The sequence below is a fragment of the Callorhinus ursinus genome, unplaced genomic scaffold (assembly GCF_003265705.2).
Source record: "Callorhinus ursinus isolate GAN/ISIS: 27379988/994484 unplaced genomic scaffold, GSC_fseal_2.0 scaffold1, whole genome shotgun sequence".
NCBI lineage: Eukaryota > Metazoa > Chordata > Mammalia > Carnivora > Otariidae > Callorhinus > Callorhinus ursinus.
In genome coordinates, this window is record NW_027397063.1 from 36,513,863 (window position 1) to 36,532,935 (window position 19,073).

The 19,073-nt window shown below is 34.5% G+C and overlaps 1 protein-coding gene across 10 annotated transcripts in view; it reads left to right on the top strand.

Moving 5' to 3' along the window:
- The window catches only part of EPHA6 (EPH receptor A6), an 831,631-nt gene that overhangs the window by 386,577 nt on the left and 425,981 nt on the right, over positions 1-19,073 (top strand). For all 10 annotated transcript variants that reach the window (XR_012378040.1, XM_073892326.1, XM_073892340.1 and 7 more), the window contains exon 5: positions 15,211-15,546. Coding sequence is in view for 9 of the 10 variants with exons in the window: in XM_073892326.1 (XP_073748427.1) it covers positions 15,211-15,546 (336 nt within the window). In the remaining variant the exon portion in view is untranslated. The remainder of the gene's footprint in view (positions 1-15,210; positions 15,547-19,073) is intronic.

Genomic DNA, 19,073 nt, shown 5'->3' on the forward strand with positions numbered 1-19,073 from the left:
GATCGAGGAGAATTTTTATTTTTATTTTCTTAGGAGGCCTTAAATAGACAATTGACAAATTGAAGGAATAAATTGGTTCTCATCAATCTAACCCTTCAGTAAGGTAGCAGGATAGGCTTGCAGTTCTTTGGAATGAGAGTCTGGTTAAGGAAATAAATTTTGGATACAACAAGGTTCACAAACCTGGTAAACTAGTCAGGCATTGAATCAGATATATGTACTTATCATCTTAATGTTTTATGTTTCTTGGATTTTTCTTTCCTCTAGAAAATTTCCTTTTTTATACTTGGTATTATAAATTATGTTTTTATGTTTTTTATCTTTTATGTTTTAATTTTGTTTTAATCAATAGATATCATTTACCAGGGAACTCTGATTGTCTGTCTGGTCTTTCACCATCTTTATTAATCTCTTGTTATGGCTGTTTTCTTTTTATTTTATTTTATTTTACTTTATTTTATTTTAATTCCAGTGTAGTTAACATACAGTGTTATATTAGTTGCAGGTGCACAATATGGTGATTCAACAATTCCACACATCACCCCATGCTCATCACGACCACGCTAGCCTGCAGCTATACTAAATATAGAAGCAGAGAAAGATTTGATTCTGGTCATTGTTGGACAGAGTTTTAGACAGAGAACAGGATTTTGTGTTGCCATCAAATATTGAAAGATAAAACCATCCTAAAAAAGGTGAAAACTTTAGTGAGATCTCCCTAGTCCAGCCTCAGGAGGCTCCCCTCTCAAGTCTTTTCTGTGCTACTCTCTTAAGAACTTCTGTCATGTTTTAACAAAACTTAGCGTAGTATATTGTAAGTTAACCATCTTTTAGAGGCAAATTATCGAGTATGAATCTTGGTGTTGGTGCTTAATATCTATGTAACTTTGGGCAAATTGTTTAACCTCTCTTAGCCTCAGTTAACCCATGCATAGTGATAATAACAGTATACTTCATTCTGTAGCTACAATGATTAAATAATTTAATATTTGAAAGGTGCTAAGAACAACACCTAGCACATAGTAGGTGCTACATATATGTTTGTTTAACACAGAAAGTTATTCTCTTATAATCCATTTTGAAATAGTTTTTGATCAGCTAGTATTCAAACTGTTATACACTTTATGGTTGATACTACTATACTGGGTTCATGGTTCCCATCATCTGCATTCTTACAAACTGAAAAAAAAATAATATACTGAATTTTTTGCCTTTTCACAAAATATTTTAAGTCCTGCATTTCTGTTGCTTTTTGATCAGCTAGTATTCAAACTGTTATACACTTTATGGTTGATACTACTATACTGGGCTCATGATTCCCATCATCTGCATTCTTACAAACTGAAAAAAATAATATACTGAATTTTTTACCTTTTCACAAAACATTTTAAGTCCTGCATTTCTGTTGCCTATCTGAGATCAGTCAGGTTTTCTGAATTATACTCTAAGGTGAGAGACCTTCATGGTTATTACAACATATGCAGAAAAAGTAAGGATCCTAAACTCCAAAGTATCATTGCTCCTAAAAATTGGAAAATGAGATGGTTGGGGAAGAAAAATCAGAAAAGTGACAAGTCAGGAGGTCACTGAACAATAAGACTTAAGAAGACCAGGGTAAGTTCACTGAGATATAGAACTTCTGAGGCCAAGAATCAAACAAGCAGTCAGCCTTTTCTGTCTTTCATTAACCACAAATAAGAGCCAAATTTTAATAGATGCATGCTCTCTTAACTTCTAGATCATATCTATGAATTAGACATTCTTTATCACCCCTTGTTCCTATAGTGCATTATCTGAAGGTCAGAATCTGGGTCAGTTAGCAGGCAGTGCAATCACTTCCTGGTGTTTTTGTCAGTCTTAGCATTTGAAACTGCTTTCAGAGAATCTTCCAGGGATTTAAAAGGAGGCAGATTTTCTCCTTAGTATCAGGGGCAGAGAGATTTTGAATGTATGAGTTTAAAAGAAAGTGAAGGACTAAAATATTGGAAATGGAAAACCAGGACTTTGGCTAGTCAATGGCCTAGTATGGAATGATTTTATATATAAGGATAGCATGTGATCATATAATTGATATGATTTTAAGGACTCCAAGAAGTCTTCCCCTACTCCTTAGTGCCATCATCAAAACAATAACAACAACCCTTAAAAATGTAATTTCACCATTAAGAGCTTTATGATTTCTTTGGGTTTTCACTGTAGAAATAGGTGTCTTTTTATTTCATAATCTTGAGATACATCATATATAAGATTTATTCACATAAAAATGTTTATTAAGATTTTATTCTTTTAGTGCAGTTTGAGATTCACAAACAAAATTAAGAGAAAATATAGAAAAGTTCCATATATACCTCCCCGCTCCCAAATATGCACAGCCCCCACTTGGAGTGGTACATTTGTACAACTGATGAACCTACATTTGCATATCACAATCACCTAAAGTCCACAGTTTACATTAGGGTTCACTCGTGGTGTGCACATTGTACATTCTGTGGGTTTGTATAGGGCATGTATCCAACATTACAGTATCATACAGAGTATTTTCACTGCCCTAGAGCTCCTCTGTGCCCCACTAACCTCTGGCAACCACTCATCTTTTTACTGTCTCCATACTTTTGCCTTTTCTAGAATGTCATATAGTTGGAATCCTACAGTATGCAGACTTTCAGAATGGCTTCTTTCACTTAGTAATATGCATTTAAGATCCCTCCATGCTTTTTCATGGCTGGATAGCTCATTTCTTTTTAGTACTGAATAATACTCCGTTGTCTGGTTGTACCACAGTTTACTTAGCTACTTACCTACTGAAAGACAACTTGATTGCTTCCTAGTTTTGACAGTTAGGAATAAGCTGCTATAAACATGCATGTGCAGGTTTTTGGATGGACATAAGTCTTCAGTTCTTTTAGGGTAAGTACCAAGGAGCATGACTACTAGATAATATGGTAAAAGTATGTTTAATTTTGTTAAGAAACTACTGAACTACCATTTTGCATTCCCACCAATAAAGAATGAGAGTTCCTGTTGCTCCACATCCTCGCCATCACTTGGTGTTGCCAGTATTCTGGACTTTGGCCCTTTCTGATAGGTGTGTAGTAGAATTTTATTGTTGTTTTAATTTGTATTTCCCTAATGACATGTGATATGGAGCTTCTTTTCATATGTTTTTTGCTATCTGTCTATCTTCTTTGGAAAGGTGTCCACATAAACATTTTTAGGCTTTTCAAACGGCTACAATTAAAAAAAGAAGATGCCTCATATTCAAAGTTAATCCCTCTAATAGTGGTGGGCAAGAGATTGACCTATCTTCAGTCTTCTACTGGGCCTGGTTTTTGTTAGTTTACTTTTCTGACATTTTGTTCCCACTAACTTCTTCCTCACAACCTATAACTATACTCAAACTTCTATCATTAAAAGAATACTCCAAGACCAATATTTTTTCTCTTCCAAAAAAAAAAAATCTTGGGAGAGCAGTCTTTATTGGCTACAGTTCCTTCTTTATTTTTTTATTATTATTATTATTATTATTATTATTATTATTTACTTTTTACTCTACTGTATTCAGATTTTTACTCTTCACGCTAGGAGAGTCATCAGATTTTCCCCCCTACTACTTCAAGTAAACTACGTCAGGAATAATTCACCAACGATCTTTGCCATTTTGTGTTAGAAATAAATATATTTATGATGTCTAACTCTCTTGATCATTCCCTGTTTCTTGAAACTATCTGTTCCTTTTTATTCTAGGACATTGTAATCTCCCCTTCACCCTCTTAATTTTCTTACTATTGTATTCATCGCCATTGATGGTTTCTCTTCGTTTCTTTACCCATTAAATGTTAGTTTTCCTTACATTCCTTTTTTTTGCTTTCTTGTTTTTTCATATGTTCTCATTCTCAGGGCTTGAAACATCACCTGTAAATAGATGGTTCCTATATTTTTATTCATATTCTGGTCTTTTCTCCTAAAGTCCAAAGTTGCCTAACCAACTGATTGTGGGATTTGGCAACCTAAGTGCCCTGTGGAAACCTGCCCAAATGTCTGAGCTTACTTCACACCATACTCTCTTTGATTATTAAACTTATCGACTTCCAAGATGCGAAGCTTGTTGTCATCCTTAGGGCCAGCAGTTTCTTCTATTTGAAATATTCTCCCTCAAGGTCTTAGGGTTATTTTCTTTTTGTCCTTCAGGCTCAGATATCAGCTCTTAGGACAGGTACTCCCTGACCAATCATTCAAAAATAGAATTCCTCCCAGTACTCTTTATTATATCACTTTTAATTTTTTTAATTTTATTTTATTATGTTAATCACCATACATTACATCATTAGTTTATTTTATTTTATTTTATTATGTTATGTTAGTCACCATACATTACATCATTAGTTTTTGATGTAGTGCTCAATGATTCATTATTTGTATATAACACTCAGTGTTCCATTTAATACATGCCCTCTTTAATACCCATCACCAGGCTAATCCATCCCCCTACTCCCCTCCCTTCTAGAACCCTCAGTTTGTTTCTCAGAGTCCATAGTCTCTCATGGTTCGTCACCCCCTCCGATTTCCCCCCCTTCATTTTTCCCTTCCTACTATCTTCTTCTTCTTTTTTTTTTTTAACATGTAATGTATTATTTGTTTCAGAGGTACAGGTCTGTGATTCATCAGTCTTACACAATTCACAATGCTTACCATAGCACATACCCTCCCCAATGTCTATCACCCAGCCACCCCATCCCTCCCACCTCCCCCCACTCCAGCAACCCTCAGTTTGTTTCCTGAGATTAAGAATTCCTCATATCAGTGAGGTCATATGATACATGTCTTTCTCTGATTGACATTTTTCGCTCAGCATAATACCCTTTAGTTCCATACACATTATTGCAAATGGCAAGATTTCATTCCTTTTGATGGCTGCATAATATTCCATTATATATATATATATATATATATATATATATATATATATATATACACGACTTCTTCTTTATCCACTCATCTGTCGATGGACATCTTGGCTCTTTCCATAGTTTAACTATTGTGGACATTGCTGCTATAAACATTGGGGTCCACATACCCCTTCAGATCACTACATTTGTATCTTTGGGGTAAATACCCATAAGTATAATTGCTGGGTCATATGGTAGCTCTATTTTCAACTTTTTGAGGAACCTCCATACTGTTTTCCAGAGTGGCTGCACCAACTTGCGTTCCCACCAACAGTGTAGGAGGGTTCCCCTTTCTCCGCATCCCTGCCAACATCTGTCGTTTCCTGACTTGTTAATTTTAGCCATTCTGATGGGTGTGAGATGGTATCTCATTGAGGTTTTGATTTGGATTTTCCTGATGTCGAGCGATGTTGAGCACTTTTTCATGTATCTGTCTTTAAAATTTCTGATTCATTTGTACACTTGCTTCTTTGTTTATTATCATCTTAGTCATACTAGACTGTAAGACCCATGAGATCATGGACGTTCTTTCTCTCCTGTATCTCCAGCACTAATAATAGTACCTAGGTACTAGACACTAGGCCCTAAATAAATATTTGATGAATGAGTAAACTAATAATTTCAAGTTCAACCTGCAAAAACCAATTTATTGCTTTTTCTTTCAGCCTGCTTATCCACCCTAGCTTTATTTATTTATCCTGGTGAATCCTTATTTACCCTATCTAAGCCAGAAAGCTTGGAATCATAATTCCTGCCCTTGCCCTAACATGTAGTAGTCACAAGTCCTATCAGTTCTACCTCTTAACATTTCTTCTGTCCAGTCCTTCCTGTCAGTTCCTGGCCCTACCCTTTTAGTTGACATCTTTGACTCTCCCTTGGGTTAGTTTAATAATATCCTGGCAAGTCTCCTTCCTTTAGTCTTCCACAGCTCCAAAATATTCCAAACTTTTAGAAACAAGATCATATCATATTGATCATATTACCACTTCTGCCTAAGGTCTTTCAAAGCCCAACCCCTATTTGCCAGACTCATTAGAATCAATCCATCCTGCCCTGACCTATTTCTTTCCCTCTAATTTTAACTATATTAGGATCTCTCAAACAGCCCTACTAACCAGTTATATTGCAACATACTTGAGTTTAGGTCTTCTTGATTTTTAAAAGTTCCTTTTGTCCTTTTTGCTTAAACTGTAAAATATATAAATGGAATTATGAATAAGATATGCAACAATGAATCATGGAACATTACATCAAAAACTAATAATGTACTGTATGGTGACTAACATAACATAATAAAATAAAATTTAAAAAAATGAAATACTGAATGTTTTCTCTAGATTTTTAATCTACTTCATAAACTCATAACTTTATTTCTCAGGTGACTAATTAATGCATATTCTGTGCTTTAAAGGGTGAGCTGTGGAAGACACTCCTTAATATCAGGTCTTGGTCAATTAGGGCTGCCTCTGAGAGCAGTTGAGAACACAGGAGACACCACTGCCTGACAAGAAATCTCTTATCAAAATAACTACCTAAGGCTTTTCCAGGCCAGAAGGGAAAAATACTCACTGAGGCTAAAGAAACAAAGGAAAATAAGAATTACTGAAAAAGTACTTATTCAGCAGGAAAGGCAGAGAGCATGAAAGGATCAAAAGAAATGAAGTGAGGGTCTAACATATGGATGCATGAGAAGTTAGACAAAATATAATTACACTGTCATAGAATTTTTACTTTGATGTTTCTCATGTGTTTAAATCAATAGGATCTTTTTAAAGCTACTGAACAGGTGCTGGAAGATTAACACATTCAACAAACATTTGTGTTACCCACTTAGAAATCATATATATATATATGATAAATGTGAATTATATATATATATATTCCATTAGAATTACCCGTATATATATATATATATATATACACACACTCATCAGTAAGAATTTCTCTTTTTTTGTCATCTAAATATGAATCAAATATCTTGTGAGTAAAACCAGTTTGTTCAAACTTCATTCTTTTTTTTTTAAGATTTTATTCATTTGAGAGCGAGAGAGAGCATGCAGAGAGCATGAGGGGAGGGGGAGGGGCAGAGGGAGAAGCAGGCTCCCTGCTGAGCAGGAAGCCCAATGCAGAGCTTGATCCCAGGGCTCTGGGATTATGACCTGAGCTGAAGACAGATGCTTAACCGACTGAGCCACCCAGGCACCCCTCAACATAATTCTTTTTTTTTTTTTTAAGATTTTATTTATTTATTTGGCAGAGAGAGAACAAGTAGGCAGAGAGGCAGGCAGAGGGAGAAGGAGAAGCAGGCTCCCCGCCGAGCAGGGAGCCCAATGCGGGGCTCGATCCCAGGACCCTGGGATTATGACCTGAGCCGAAGGCAGCCGCTTAACCGACTGAGCCACCCAGGCGCCCCGTAATTCTTAATATAAAGGCAAATATCATGTTTTTGTATCTTTGTATTTGAACTACAGTGACCAGGACTGACATGAACATATAAAAGTTGAATTTACTTTTGCTTTAAAGCTAACATTGTAAAATGGCTTCTTTCCTGCTGGAATAACTGGCAACTTAAAAAAAGCCATGATTCTCTCATTCTTATTTTGAGTATAGAATAAGTAGTGTGTTGAAACGCAGCAGGGGAGGTGTTCTTCATTTCAGCTTCCCTGCTCAGGTCCCCCACTTCTAGGGGGACATCTAGGACAGGATGTTCACAGCCAGGTATCACAGCTCTGCTTGCTATCCCTTCTTTTTTTTCTCATATCTTTAAGTTTTTTTTCTTCTCTCTTTCCTAAGCATGTTTTGCATGAAGAACCCATTCTGGTTCCATGCTTTTCCATCTCACAACTAAAATACAAAAGTGGAACTGATTTGGGTAGGTGGCTCATTGTAAACATGATGTAGGACCACGGTTTTGCAGATAGCAGAATGGGAGAAGTTGCAAAGATGGATTGTGTTACTTCTAGAAGGCTGTGTTATATCTTGTCTTATTATAGAAGATAACTTTAAATATTCACTCCGTCTATTGCAGTGGTATATTTTTAAAATTAAAATGACCTTGGGGCACCTGGGTGGCTCAGTCGTTAAGCATCTGCCTTCGGCTCAGGTCATGATCCCAGAGTCCTGGGATCAAGCCCCACATTGGGCTCCCTGCTCAGCAGGGACCCTGTTTCTCCCTCTCCCACTCCCCCTGCTGCTTGTGTTCCCTCTCTCACTGTGTCTCTCTCTGTCAAATAAATAAAAATCTTTAAAAATAAATTAATTAATTAATTAATTAATTAAAATTAAAATGACCTTACATTATGGAATAAATGCCTATATGCAATGAATCCCAGTTTCCCCAATACTGGTCACTGATGTAGGATGTCATTTGAGCTTCATGGAGTTTCCTAAATATAAATAACTATCATTTTTATTTCAGCAGAGGAGGTTCTTTTATCAAATTATTTGGGAGAGTTTCCTCTATAGGATGAGATATTAAGTGGTCATACTGCTGATGCTGGAGAATTGAGTTACCACTTGCTACCAGGGCTCTATTCAGAGAGTATTGTCTGGAATTCAGAGAGTATTGTCCCATTCAATATCATCTACTTGTACATAACAAACCAGTTACTGAGAAGCATCCATAATTGGAAAAATAGCATTCATTATTATCCCAACACTGTTATGCATTTAGAGAAAGGTTATTAATTTGCTTTAATCCATTTATTGTTTTGTTTTCCCTCCCAAATTATGACTGTGCTTAGTCTCTTCATATTTCTCTTTTCTATTTCTAACAAGCCTTCACTTAAAAATAATTGACTCAGACACAGAAAAGGACTGTATGTAGGTGTGCATAATTTTTTTCATGGTATTTGGGAACTGGATGATATTTGACTCAGAAGACCCAAAGCCAGACTTCTCATTATTTCATTTGTATTTTAGTGTTCTTTTATCATACATGTGATTTTGCCATTTAACTCTTGACCTGTACAGCTATAATACATTTCTGTAATTCATACAATTAGTTATTCTATGGGTTTATATTTTTTTTCTGAATTGATGAAGGAAGCCTATAACCATTTCTTGGAATTTTTCCAAGGTAAAATTATATCTATGTTCTATAGCATAGAAATGTGGGGCCACAAATGTTTACTTTTCAAGTTTTTAAGTGTCCACAGAACTATATTTTGAGAAGTTTTGGGGTTTTTTTGTTTGTATTTTGAAAAGTTTTAAATTCCTTCCCAATGGATAGAGAAATGGGTGACTACCCTTTTTGTTTTGGGTCTTTATTTGTTAATCTCAGTTACCATAATATAAACATTCCCTTCTGCTTCTTAAGTGACTTTCAAGTCATATGAATCTATCCGTAGCCAGTAACACCAGGCTCTTGGAAAAATTATAATCTCAAACTATCTGTCCTCCAATATATGTGAAAATTGGCACTATTTGAAAAATAATTCTTGGAGAATTCTACAAACCTATGCATTCTATTTGTTCCCTTAGTTAAAGCACATATTACCTCTGAATCAAGCTGGACCAAGATAGACTTGTATACAGTGATACAAATATTTCAGTGTAATGTGTACATTGTGTTAGTCACATCTTCTATAAAATGGTGATTAATAACTACCTTATGAGTTTATCATGATAACTCTATTAAATAAATCATGGAAAATATTAAGTACACTTCTTAGAGCAAAACTAGTACTCAAAAACGTTAGCTCTATTTTTAAAAATCATACCTATAAGGTATAAAAGTGCTCCTTTCTGCCTGAGGACCAATAGGGAAGTTTCACAAAGGGGTAACACCTAAATTGGAACATGAAGAATGAGTAGGAGTCTCCCGCAGAGCAAAAGGACATAAAGGAACACTATGCACAAAGGCATTGAGATGCATCAAAAGGAAGCAAGAGGCCTGCTTATGAAGACACATGGTGACAAGGTTCAGAGGTTTAGGGTTTTTTTTATTCTGGAAGTGAATGGTATCTGGTCTATTAGATTTTTGTTTGTTTTCTTTAACTGTGAGTTTTAGAAATAATGGAGAATCTAAAAAGAATTATCTCTCATCATTTACAGTACTATGAATACATTAATGGATAGCAAGTCTTAATTTTGGCATAGTTTAGTTACTGAAGTAGGTGTAAAAATATTGAAGAAAATGAAAAGATGTGGAATGCAAAGGATTTGAAGTGTGCATAGTGTTGTATTTTGAGCAATATTTATCTTGAAGATTTTATTTTCAATTGCTCTTCTGTATATAAAATTATTTAAAAATGCTCTAAGATAACATTATTAAAAAGAATCTGTCATTGGAAAGCAATAAATTTCTCAATTTGTATGTTTTGAAAGTTTGTATTTGACAATACTCTAAGCAAGGGCCTATAAAATACTTTAAATATTTATTTACCAGACATTTTTTTTTGTTATCCATAGGAAGACTACACATAGAGTTAAAAAATTCTAAACATAAGAAGACCTAGATATCAGGCGCCTGGGTGGCTCAGTTGGTTAAGCGACTGCCTTCAGCTCAGGTCATGATCCTGGAGTCCCGGGATTGAGTCCCGCATCAGGCTCCCTGCTCAGCAGAGAGTCTGCTTCTCCCTCTGACCCTCTTCCCTCTCATGCTATCTCTCATTCTCTCTTTCTCAAATAAATAAATAAAATCTTTAAAAAAAAGAAAAAGAAGACCTAGGTATCATCTGACCATGAATACAGCATGTTACCTTCACGTAATTGCAATACTTTCCTGGGCCTCATTTCCTTATCTGACTAAACTGGTTTATCTTCCCTCTGGTGAGGTTGAAGCTCCACTTTTGTGATTACTCATCATCCATTTCCAAATATACAAACATTTTATGAACAAAACTTAGAGCACAAACTGGCTTAGAGAAGGAAAATACAAAACTCTGCTTGCAGTTACTCCTATTAAATATATTTTTCAAAGCTCATTTGGGATGGACATTAGATTAAAATATAACTATAGATAAAAGTTAAAGTTAATAGTGATAATTCAAAAACTGAGATGACTTTTAGAGTTTTAAATTATGCCCATATGCAAATCTGACAACCTATATTTTTAGTACATCATTAAAATCTAGAGATGTACTTTTTCATTTATTCCTATATGTTTATCTTTCTTCAGCAAATTTTAAAATTTACTCATTGCAAAAACATTTACCTAAATTTCTCTAGTTGGTTCAATATATATATTTTTTTTAAAGATTTTATTTATTTGAGAAAAAGAGAATGACAGATAGAAAGCACGAGAGGGAAGAGGGTCAGAGGGAGAAGCAGACTCCCCGCCGAGCAGGAAGCCCGATGTGGGACTCGATCCCGGGACTCCAGGATCATGACCTGAGCCGAAGGCAGCCGCTCAACCAACCGAGCCACCCAGGCACCCGGTTCAATATATTTTTTAAATGTTCTCTTTGGCATAGATCAACATAGAACTATTTTTCTCTCATTTGTAAACTCATAAATAAGAAGAAATTTCCTTTTTATTAGGAAACTATGCTAATATATTTATCATAGTCATTAAATTAACAAACACATTTAAATTTTTGCCAAGTAGTAACTTAACTGATAAAATATAGCTTAGTAAACAGTAGCCTTCCATGACTTGATATCCTCAGTTATTTGGATCAAATTTTCATTGTTCTTAATGTTAGAAAATGCATCTGCAAACGTAATTAGCTATACAGTAGGTGGATAATCAGTCTCCAGTCAGTATGAATAAGACCCCTATTTATTTGTAGCATATTTCTACAATTATAATCATGAAATATAAATCTGGAGCAATTGAGGTAGTAACTGAAATGTCCTTAAGTTTGCTCTCCTTCTGTGTCAGCCTGTAAGAGTGTTCTGCAGGATGCTAGTATTCCTATAGATGCTTCTTGGAAAATAAGGTTCTATAAACAAATGTTTGGGAATTTTGGATTCAACAAAGAGAAGCAAATTGTGTTACTTTTGTTCCAGGGTCAGTCGGCCAGAGGAGTCTTAACTGGAGTACCAAGCTCATTTTTTGTATGATAGCTCATGGGACTAGAGATACGGCACAGGATATATTTTGGGAAATGCAGTTTATTTAAAAATACTTTACATAAAATGAAATAAAACAAAATAAAAATTGTAGCCCACCTGGCCTCTGTTACTCAGAGGAAGATGGGGGCTGCTGGCTCAGATGCTTTTCTGAAGAGAAAAAACAGCACTGTCCCCAGCTTCTCATAAGTTTGCTATTGCAGCACTATTCCTTTATTCTTTAAAAGTAAAGGGGGAATGCAAAGTGAAGCAAAAAATAAAAAGAAGATTAAAGATTTATTTTCTAAATACACTAGTAGAAATAAAATTGTAGTTTTAATGTAAGGTTTATTATATGATGGACTTGAAAAACATCTAGTTGCAAATCAGAATAATGACCCTTCTCTTATGAAGTCAATCTGGAGGGTGAAGTGTGGAGATTGTTTTTCTTCTATGTGAATTACTTGTTTCCTTTAAAGAAAAAAAAATCAACGTAAGGAAATCCCTAAAAGTTTCAATACAGATGTCTCCAAAAGGGTTATTGCTGCCAAGTTTTTTTTCCCAATGTCACATAATCTTTGTATAATTTATAAATGATAACAAAGCAATCAGGCCACATTCATAAAAACCCAGTGACACATAATTTAGTTGAATCTGAGGATTAGAATTAATTGTCTCTCTTTGTTCCAAGTTCTAAATCTTAGTAAATGATTCACTGCATGTCATTACAGCTTAATATTTGCATGAAATCACAGTTTAGCTGGCATAATTTAACAGCAATTAAAAAGCTATTTAATCGTCATGCAAATTGGTATGAGGGCCCTTGAGTAAGAAGGGTGTCTGTCTTTTTTTTTTAAGTATCTCCAGGCCGACAGTTATATAGTTGCAGACACCCATAACATAATTGATAACATTCTTCCTATTCATGAAAATATAAGTGAATAATAATTCATGTTTTCCTTTATAAATAAGAGAAAAGAGCAACAATATGAATATGTCATTCTGTAGGAAGACCTTATTATGATAATGATAATGTATATCTTCATCTCCCAGACATAAGTCTGGGTTGGAGGTAAAAAGCTACACATGTCCCTGTGCTCTAACTTATAATGCCTTCCATCTTTTCCCTTCTGAAGAAAGATGCTTCTGTAACTCTCTGAAACATGAAATGGCATGAAGCAAAGTATGCAGAAACCTGTTAGAAAAGCTAACCATCCCATTTCTAGGTCAGGCTTTAGGTAATATACATACAGATGACTGAGGCCCCTACCCATCAGGTTGCTGTTACCAGGATCCAGCAAAAAGAAAAAGGAAAATAGGGGCACCTGGGTGGCTCAGTTGGTTAAGCGACTGCCTTCGGCTCAGGTCATGATCCTGGAGTCCCGGGATCGAGTCCCACATCGGGCTCCCTGCTCAGCAGGGAGTCTGCTTCTTCCTCTGACCCTCTTCCCTCTCGTGCTCTCTATCTCTCAAATAAATAAATAAAATCTTTAAAAAAAAGGAAAATATAAAATAACAGTTCTTAATATATCAAACCCAATACATAGTCATGTAAATTTATGAGTAAGGTATGCTACTCTAACACTGTATAACAGATCTTACTAATGAGTCCCCTCTACTATTCCCTAAAGCAGAATGTTCTTTTTAAAACACATTACCTCCATATATAAAATCTCTAAGCCTGTTCCTGTTGTACATAGAAAAATATCCAGAGTCATTACGATGAGTCTAGGAGTCTTGCACTTTCCCACCCCTTCCTCTTCCTTAAAACTCACTTCTTACTTTTTCCTTTGGCATTCTAGCCACAGTGATTATCTGCCAGTTCCTTGACTATTTTAAGATCTTTCTTGACTAAAGAGCCTTCTACCCTTAATACTCTTCTCACTCCTCTGACCTCCTCTTCCTCACCACCTCCATGAGGCTTTCTCAGGGTGTTTCTCAGATGGGTCCTCCTGATAATGTTTTTTTTTTTTAATTTTATTTATTTATTTATTTATTTTCATTTATTTTGAGAGAGAGAGAGAAAGAGCACGTGAGTGGGGGCAGGAGCAGGGGGGAGAGGAACAAGCAGACTCCACACTGAAAGTGGAGCCCGATGTGGGGCTCAATCCCATGACCCTGAGATCATGACCTGAGCCGAAGCCAAGAGTCAGACTCAACTGACTGAGCCGCCCAGGTGCCCCTGGTCCTCCTGTTAATGTTTATTTCATCTCCTTTCCTTTTGATTTTTGCACAACTACTTATTATAATTTGAATTTTATTCTTCTATTTAATGTGTTTATTTGCCTGCCATTCAACTTAAATGTATATAACAAAGTAAGAATTTGTCTGTTACATTCACACTGTAAGTCCAAGATCTAGCAGGTTATCTGGCACACATAGTCGTCACTTAAAAAAAAATTTATTTCATGAGTGAATGACTATATCTTGAGATCTATAAAGACCCTATACCAAAACTGAATTTCTCTCTATGGAAAGAATGTTGAAAATAATTCTATCCCATCTTCTAAGCAAATTTTCTTGATAGCAGAAATTTAAAGAATTGTTTTAGAGTTATTAAAACTAATTGTTCTAAAATACGACAGGAATGTTATTTTATTTTATTTATGCAATCAATCTATCAAAAGCATAGTCTCTTACAGAAAGGATTCTGTATTATTTCAGACATAGTTTGGTGCTGACACCTAGTAGACCTTCAGTTAATGTTTATGCAAGGAATGATACAAACCTGGGGTTTGAAGTACTCACATAACTATAAAAGATTATTGACACAATTTTAAGAAAAGACTGGAGTAGTTAAAGGATATTAAGTACTCTATACAGTGTGATCCATATGGGAAAAATATTAAGAAACATATTGTGTTTTTGTATATGTATGTTAGTATTTTTTTCAAATTTTGAAAATGGTGATATAATTATTAAAATGTAATTAAAACCATCACATAATTTAAAACAATGTTTGCTTATGATATATTCCAGTAAGCAAATTTTCAAAGTATAATTACTATATCTTTTGGAGATTTTTGACTTTTGATATTAAATATTCATATTAATATACCAAAAAGTTAAGATATAGACCATCTTACCCCCCCAGACACCTTTCTTAGTAGGCTTAATCAGATGTTTTTAACCATATTTCCTTATGGTTCCCATTAGAAGAGTTCAAACTAATAAACAAAACAAATGTTTATTGATGAAGTTTTCAAGTTAGCCCCCTAATTCATTGTCCTACACATGTACATTTGTTTTTTTAATTGCTTTTCTCTAGGGCCACCTTCAGCTCCTAGGAATGTGGCTTTTAACATCAATGAAACGGCCCTTATTTTGGAATGGAGCCCACCAAGTGACACAGGAGGGAGAAAAGATCTCACATACAGTGTAATCTGTAAGAAATGTGGCTTAGACACCAGCCAGTGTGAGGACTGTGGTGGAGGACTCCGCTTCATCCCAAGACATTCTGGCCTGATCAACAATTCTGTGATAGTACTTGACTTTGTGTCTCACGTGAATTACACCTTTGAAATAGAAGCCATGAATGGAGTTTCTGAGTTGAGTTTTTCTCCCAAGCCATTCACAGCTATTACAGTGACCACGGATCAAGTTGGTAAGTTCCACTGCTGTTTTCTCTAAACAAATTCGTAACTCCCTTCAGATGCATAATATCCCTGGTGGACCTATATTCTCTGAGGTGCAGTTGTATACTCTATACACTAAAGAGGTGATCTTCTGGTTGTTTTTCTTACTATTTTCTAAGGTCCAGAAAGATATTTTTTATATTACTTCTTATTAGTAAGGTTAATTAGATATAATGCTTCTCTCCAATGTTTATGCATTGCTTTTGATATAATCCTATACAGGTACAATTTAATGAGCAAGTCCATATCACTTACCAACAAACGTCAGATATAAAAAAAAAATGTTGCTAAGTGAATTGAAATTTAGTTACTCCGCTTATGCTGCCATTTATTTTCCATATCAAATAAAACAAATAGTAAGAATTCATGTTAATTATAATTCATATCTATGTTGTAAAAACACTGCAGTCGACATGTTTAACTGTGATCCACTCTGAAAAGAAATGGCAAAATATATCCAGAAATGTATCCAAATGTTGTTGTTAGGCACCATTTGTAAAAAGTGGTTGAATGGTCTTTTTAAAAAATCCAGTTGCTTTCAGTTAAATGTTCCCTTCATAACAGTATAGATTTTTACTGCAACATAGTTAGGCATGAATACCCCTGTGATTTTTATAAGTATATATTCTCTTTAACTCCCTCATAACACAATTTACTGCAGTACATGATACAGGAAAATCACCAGAGATTTTAAAAACTCCCATTGAGAAGCATTCATAAATTATGTGGACACACAAATGATTGTCTCATAGCAGAAAGTATTGTTGTATATGGGCACAAATATATATGAGACAAATTTATAAAGATAAAACTATTCTTATGCTGTAACAAATGCCACAGATTATGTGGTTTAAACAACAGAAATTTATTTTCTCACAGTTCTAGAGGCTAGAATTCAAGAATAAGGTATCAGCAAGGTTGATTTCATTACTCAGCAATAAAAAGGAACAAATTATTGATACACACAACTTGGATGAACTTTAAGGGCTCTATGCTGAGTGAAAAAGACAATTTCAAAGGGATGCATACTGTGTGATTCACTTATATAACATTCTTGAAATGACATTATTATAGACATGAAGAATAGATAAGTGGTGGCCAGAGCTGGGGAATGGGAGAGAGGGATATGGCCATGAAGGGCAGGAGAAAGCATTGTGGTGATAATACAGTTATATATTTTGATTGTTGTGGTAGTTACATGAAGCTACATATGTGATAACTTGCATAGAGCTACACACACATACACACACAAGCCCAGTGGATTTTACTAATGTCTATTTTCTGGTTTTGATTTTGTACTGTAGTTATGCACATAGTTAACCCTGGGAAGGCTGAGTAAATGATGTATGGGATCTCACTATATGTATTTTGAGAATCTATAATAATTGTAAAATTTTTAAAAAGTTGCTAAAACTAAAATGTGTGATAGAAAGTTTAGTATTTTATTAAGAACATCTTAAATGAATGTGACTTATTTATATTAATACATATAAATTCACTTTGCTGATAATCTTCAGATATACATCTGATAAAGCAAAGCCAAGTAGTACTGTACAATCATCTTGTATTTACCATACAATTTTACCCTTAATTTAGCAAATAACTACACATGATAGAATTTGGTTAATGGCTTTTAAAAAGGAATTCCTATTTCCTCTTTTTTTCCTTCATCCCATAGGTCAACAAAATCTGATCAAATATATCTTCAGAATAAAAGAGATTAGCATCTTCTGTTCCTCTCTACATTAGCAGATTATATCTAAGGGCTTTTGGCTGCCATTGGGTAAAAAATACAACTCAGAACAACCATTCTTAACTATGGGGGATTAAAAACAGCGTATCACTTTAAATAAAATATATATGTACATATCTTTACATAATTTCATACATATTGCATTGAGCAGCCTTTCATTCTAGGATTAAAAGAAAGTTCATTTAGTCTACTTTTCCACTTAGCAGAGAAGAGAATATAAATTGTTTCTCACTTTTAAAATGAGAAAATTCATTAAAACTGTATTGCTTTAAAGACAGGTTAGTTAGGCACAAAATAAAATATAGTATCCATATATTGAGACTATACATTCTGGAAGGATAATATTATTAAGCAGTCCTCCCCAGTAAATTTCACTTTGCTGAAGTATATTAAGAAACAATTATTGTTAAATTAACTGTGTTTTAGATAAAAATAGTAAGAAAAATCTAAATATATTTAAATTTTATTTGAAAGGTACATAATGGGCCTAACTGAGCTAAAATATTGCCACAAAAATTAATAAAATATTATGACCAGCAGGAACTACACAAGGATGTCCACTCTTAGCACTTTTATTCAATATATTGCTGGAAAATCTAGACACAGCAATCAGACAACAAAAATAAATAAAAGGCATCTAAATCAGTAAGGAAGAAGTAAAACTATTTGCAGTTGACATGATACTCTACATAGAAAACCTTAAAGATTCCACCAAAAATCTACTAGAACTGATAAACAAATTCAGTAAAGTTGTAGGATGCAAAGTCAATATACAGAAATCTGTTGCATATCTATACACCAATAATGAAGCAGCAGAAAGAGAAATCAAGGAATCAAGCCCATTTACAGTTACACCAAAACCATAAGATAACTAGGAATAAACCTAACCAAAGAGATGAAAGACCTGTACTCTGAAAACTATAAAACACTGATGAAAGAAATTGAAGACAACACAAAGAAATGGGAAGACATTCCATGCTCATGGATTGGAAGAACAAATATTATTAAAATGTCTATACTACCCAAAGCAATCTGCACATTTAATGTAATCCCTATCAAAAATCACCAGCATTTTTCACAGACTATAATAAACAATCCTAAAATTTGTATGGCACCACAAAAGACCCCAAATAGCAAAAGTAATCTTGAAAAAGAAAAGCAAAGCTGGAGGCATCACAAATCTGGACTTCCAAGTTATATTACAAAGCTGTAGTGATCAACATAGTATGGTATTGACACAAAAACAGACACATAGATCTATAGAACAGAATAGAAAACCCAGAAATGAACCCACAACTATATAGTCAATTGATCTTCAACAAACAAGAAAGAATATCCAGTGGGAAAAAAGACAACCTCTTCAACAAATGATGTTGGGAAAACTGGAGAGCAACATGCAAAAGAAGGCAACTGGACTACTTTCTTACACCGTACACAAAAATAAACTCAATGAATTAAAGACCTAAATGTGAGACCTGAAACCATAAAAATTCTAGAAGAGAACATAGGCAGTAACCTCTTTCACATCAGCCATAGCAACTTTTTTCTAGATATGTCTCCTGAGGCAAGGGAAACAAAAACAAAAATAAACTTCTGCACAGCAAAGGAAATAATCAACAAATCTAAAAGGCATCGTAAGGAATGGGAAAAGATATATGCAAATGATATATACAATAAAGGGTGAGGATCCAAAATATATAAAGAACTTATAAAAACTCTAACACCCCTAAAATAAAAATCCAG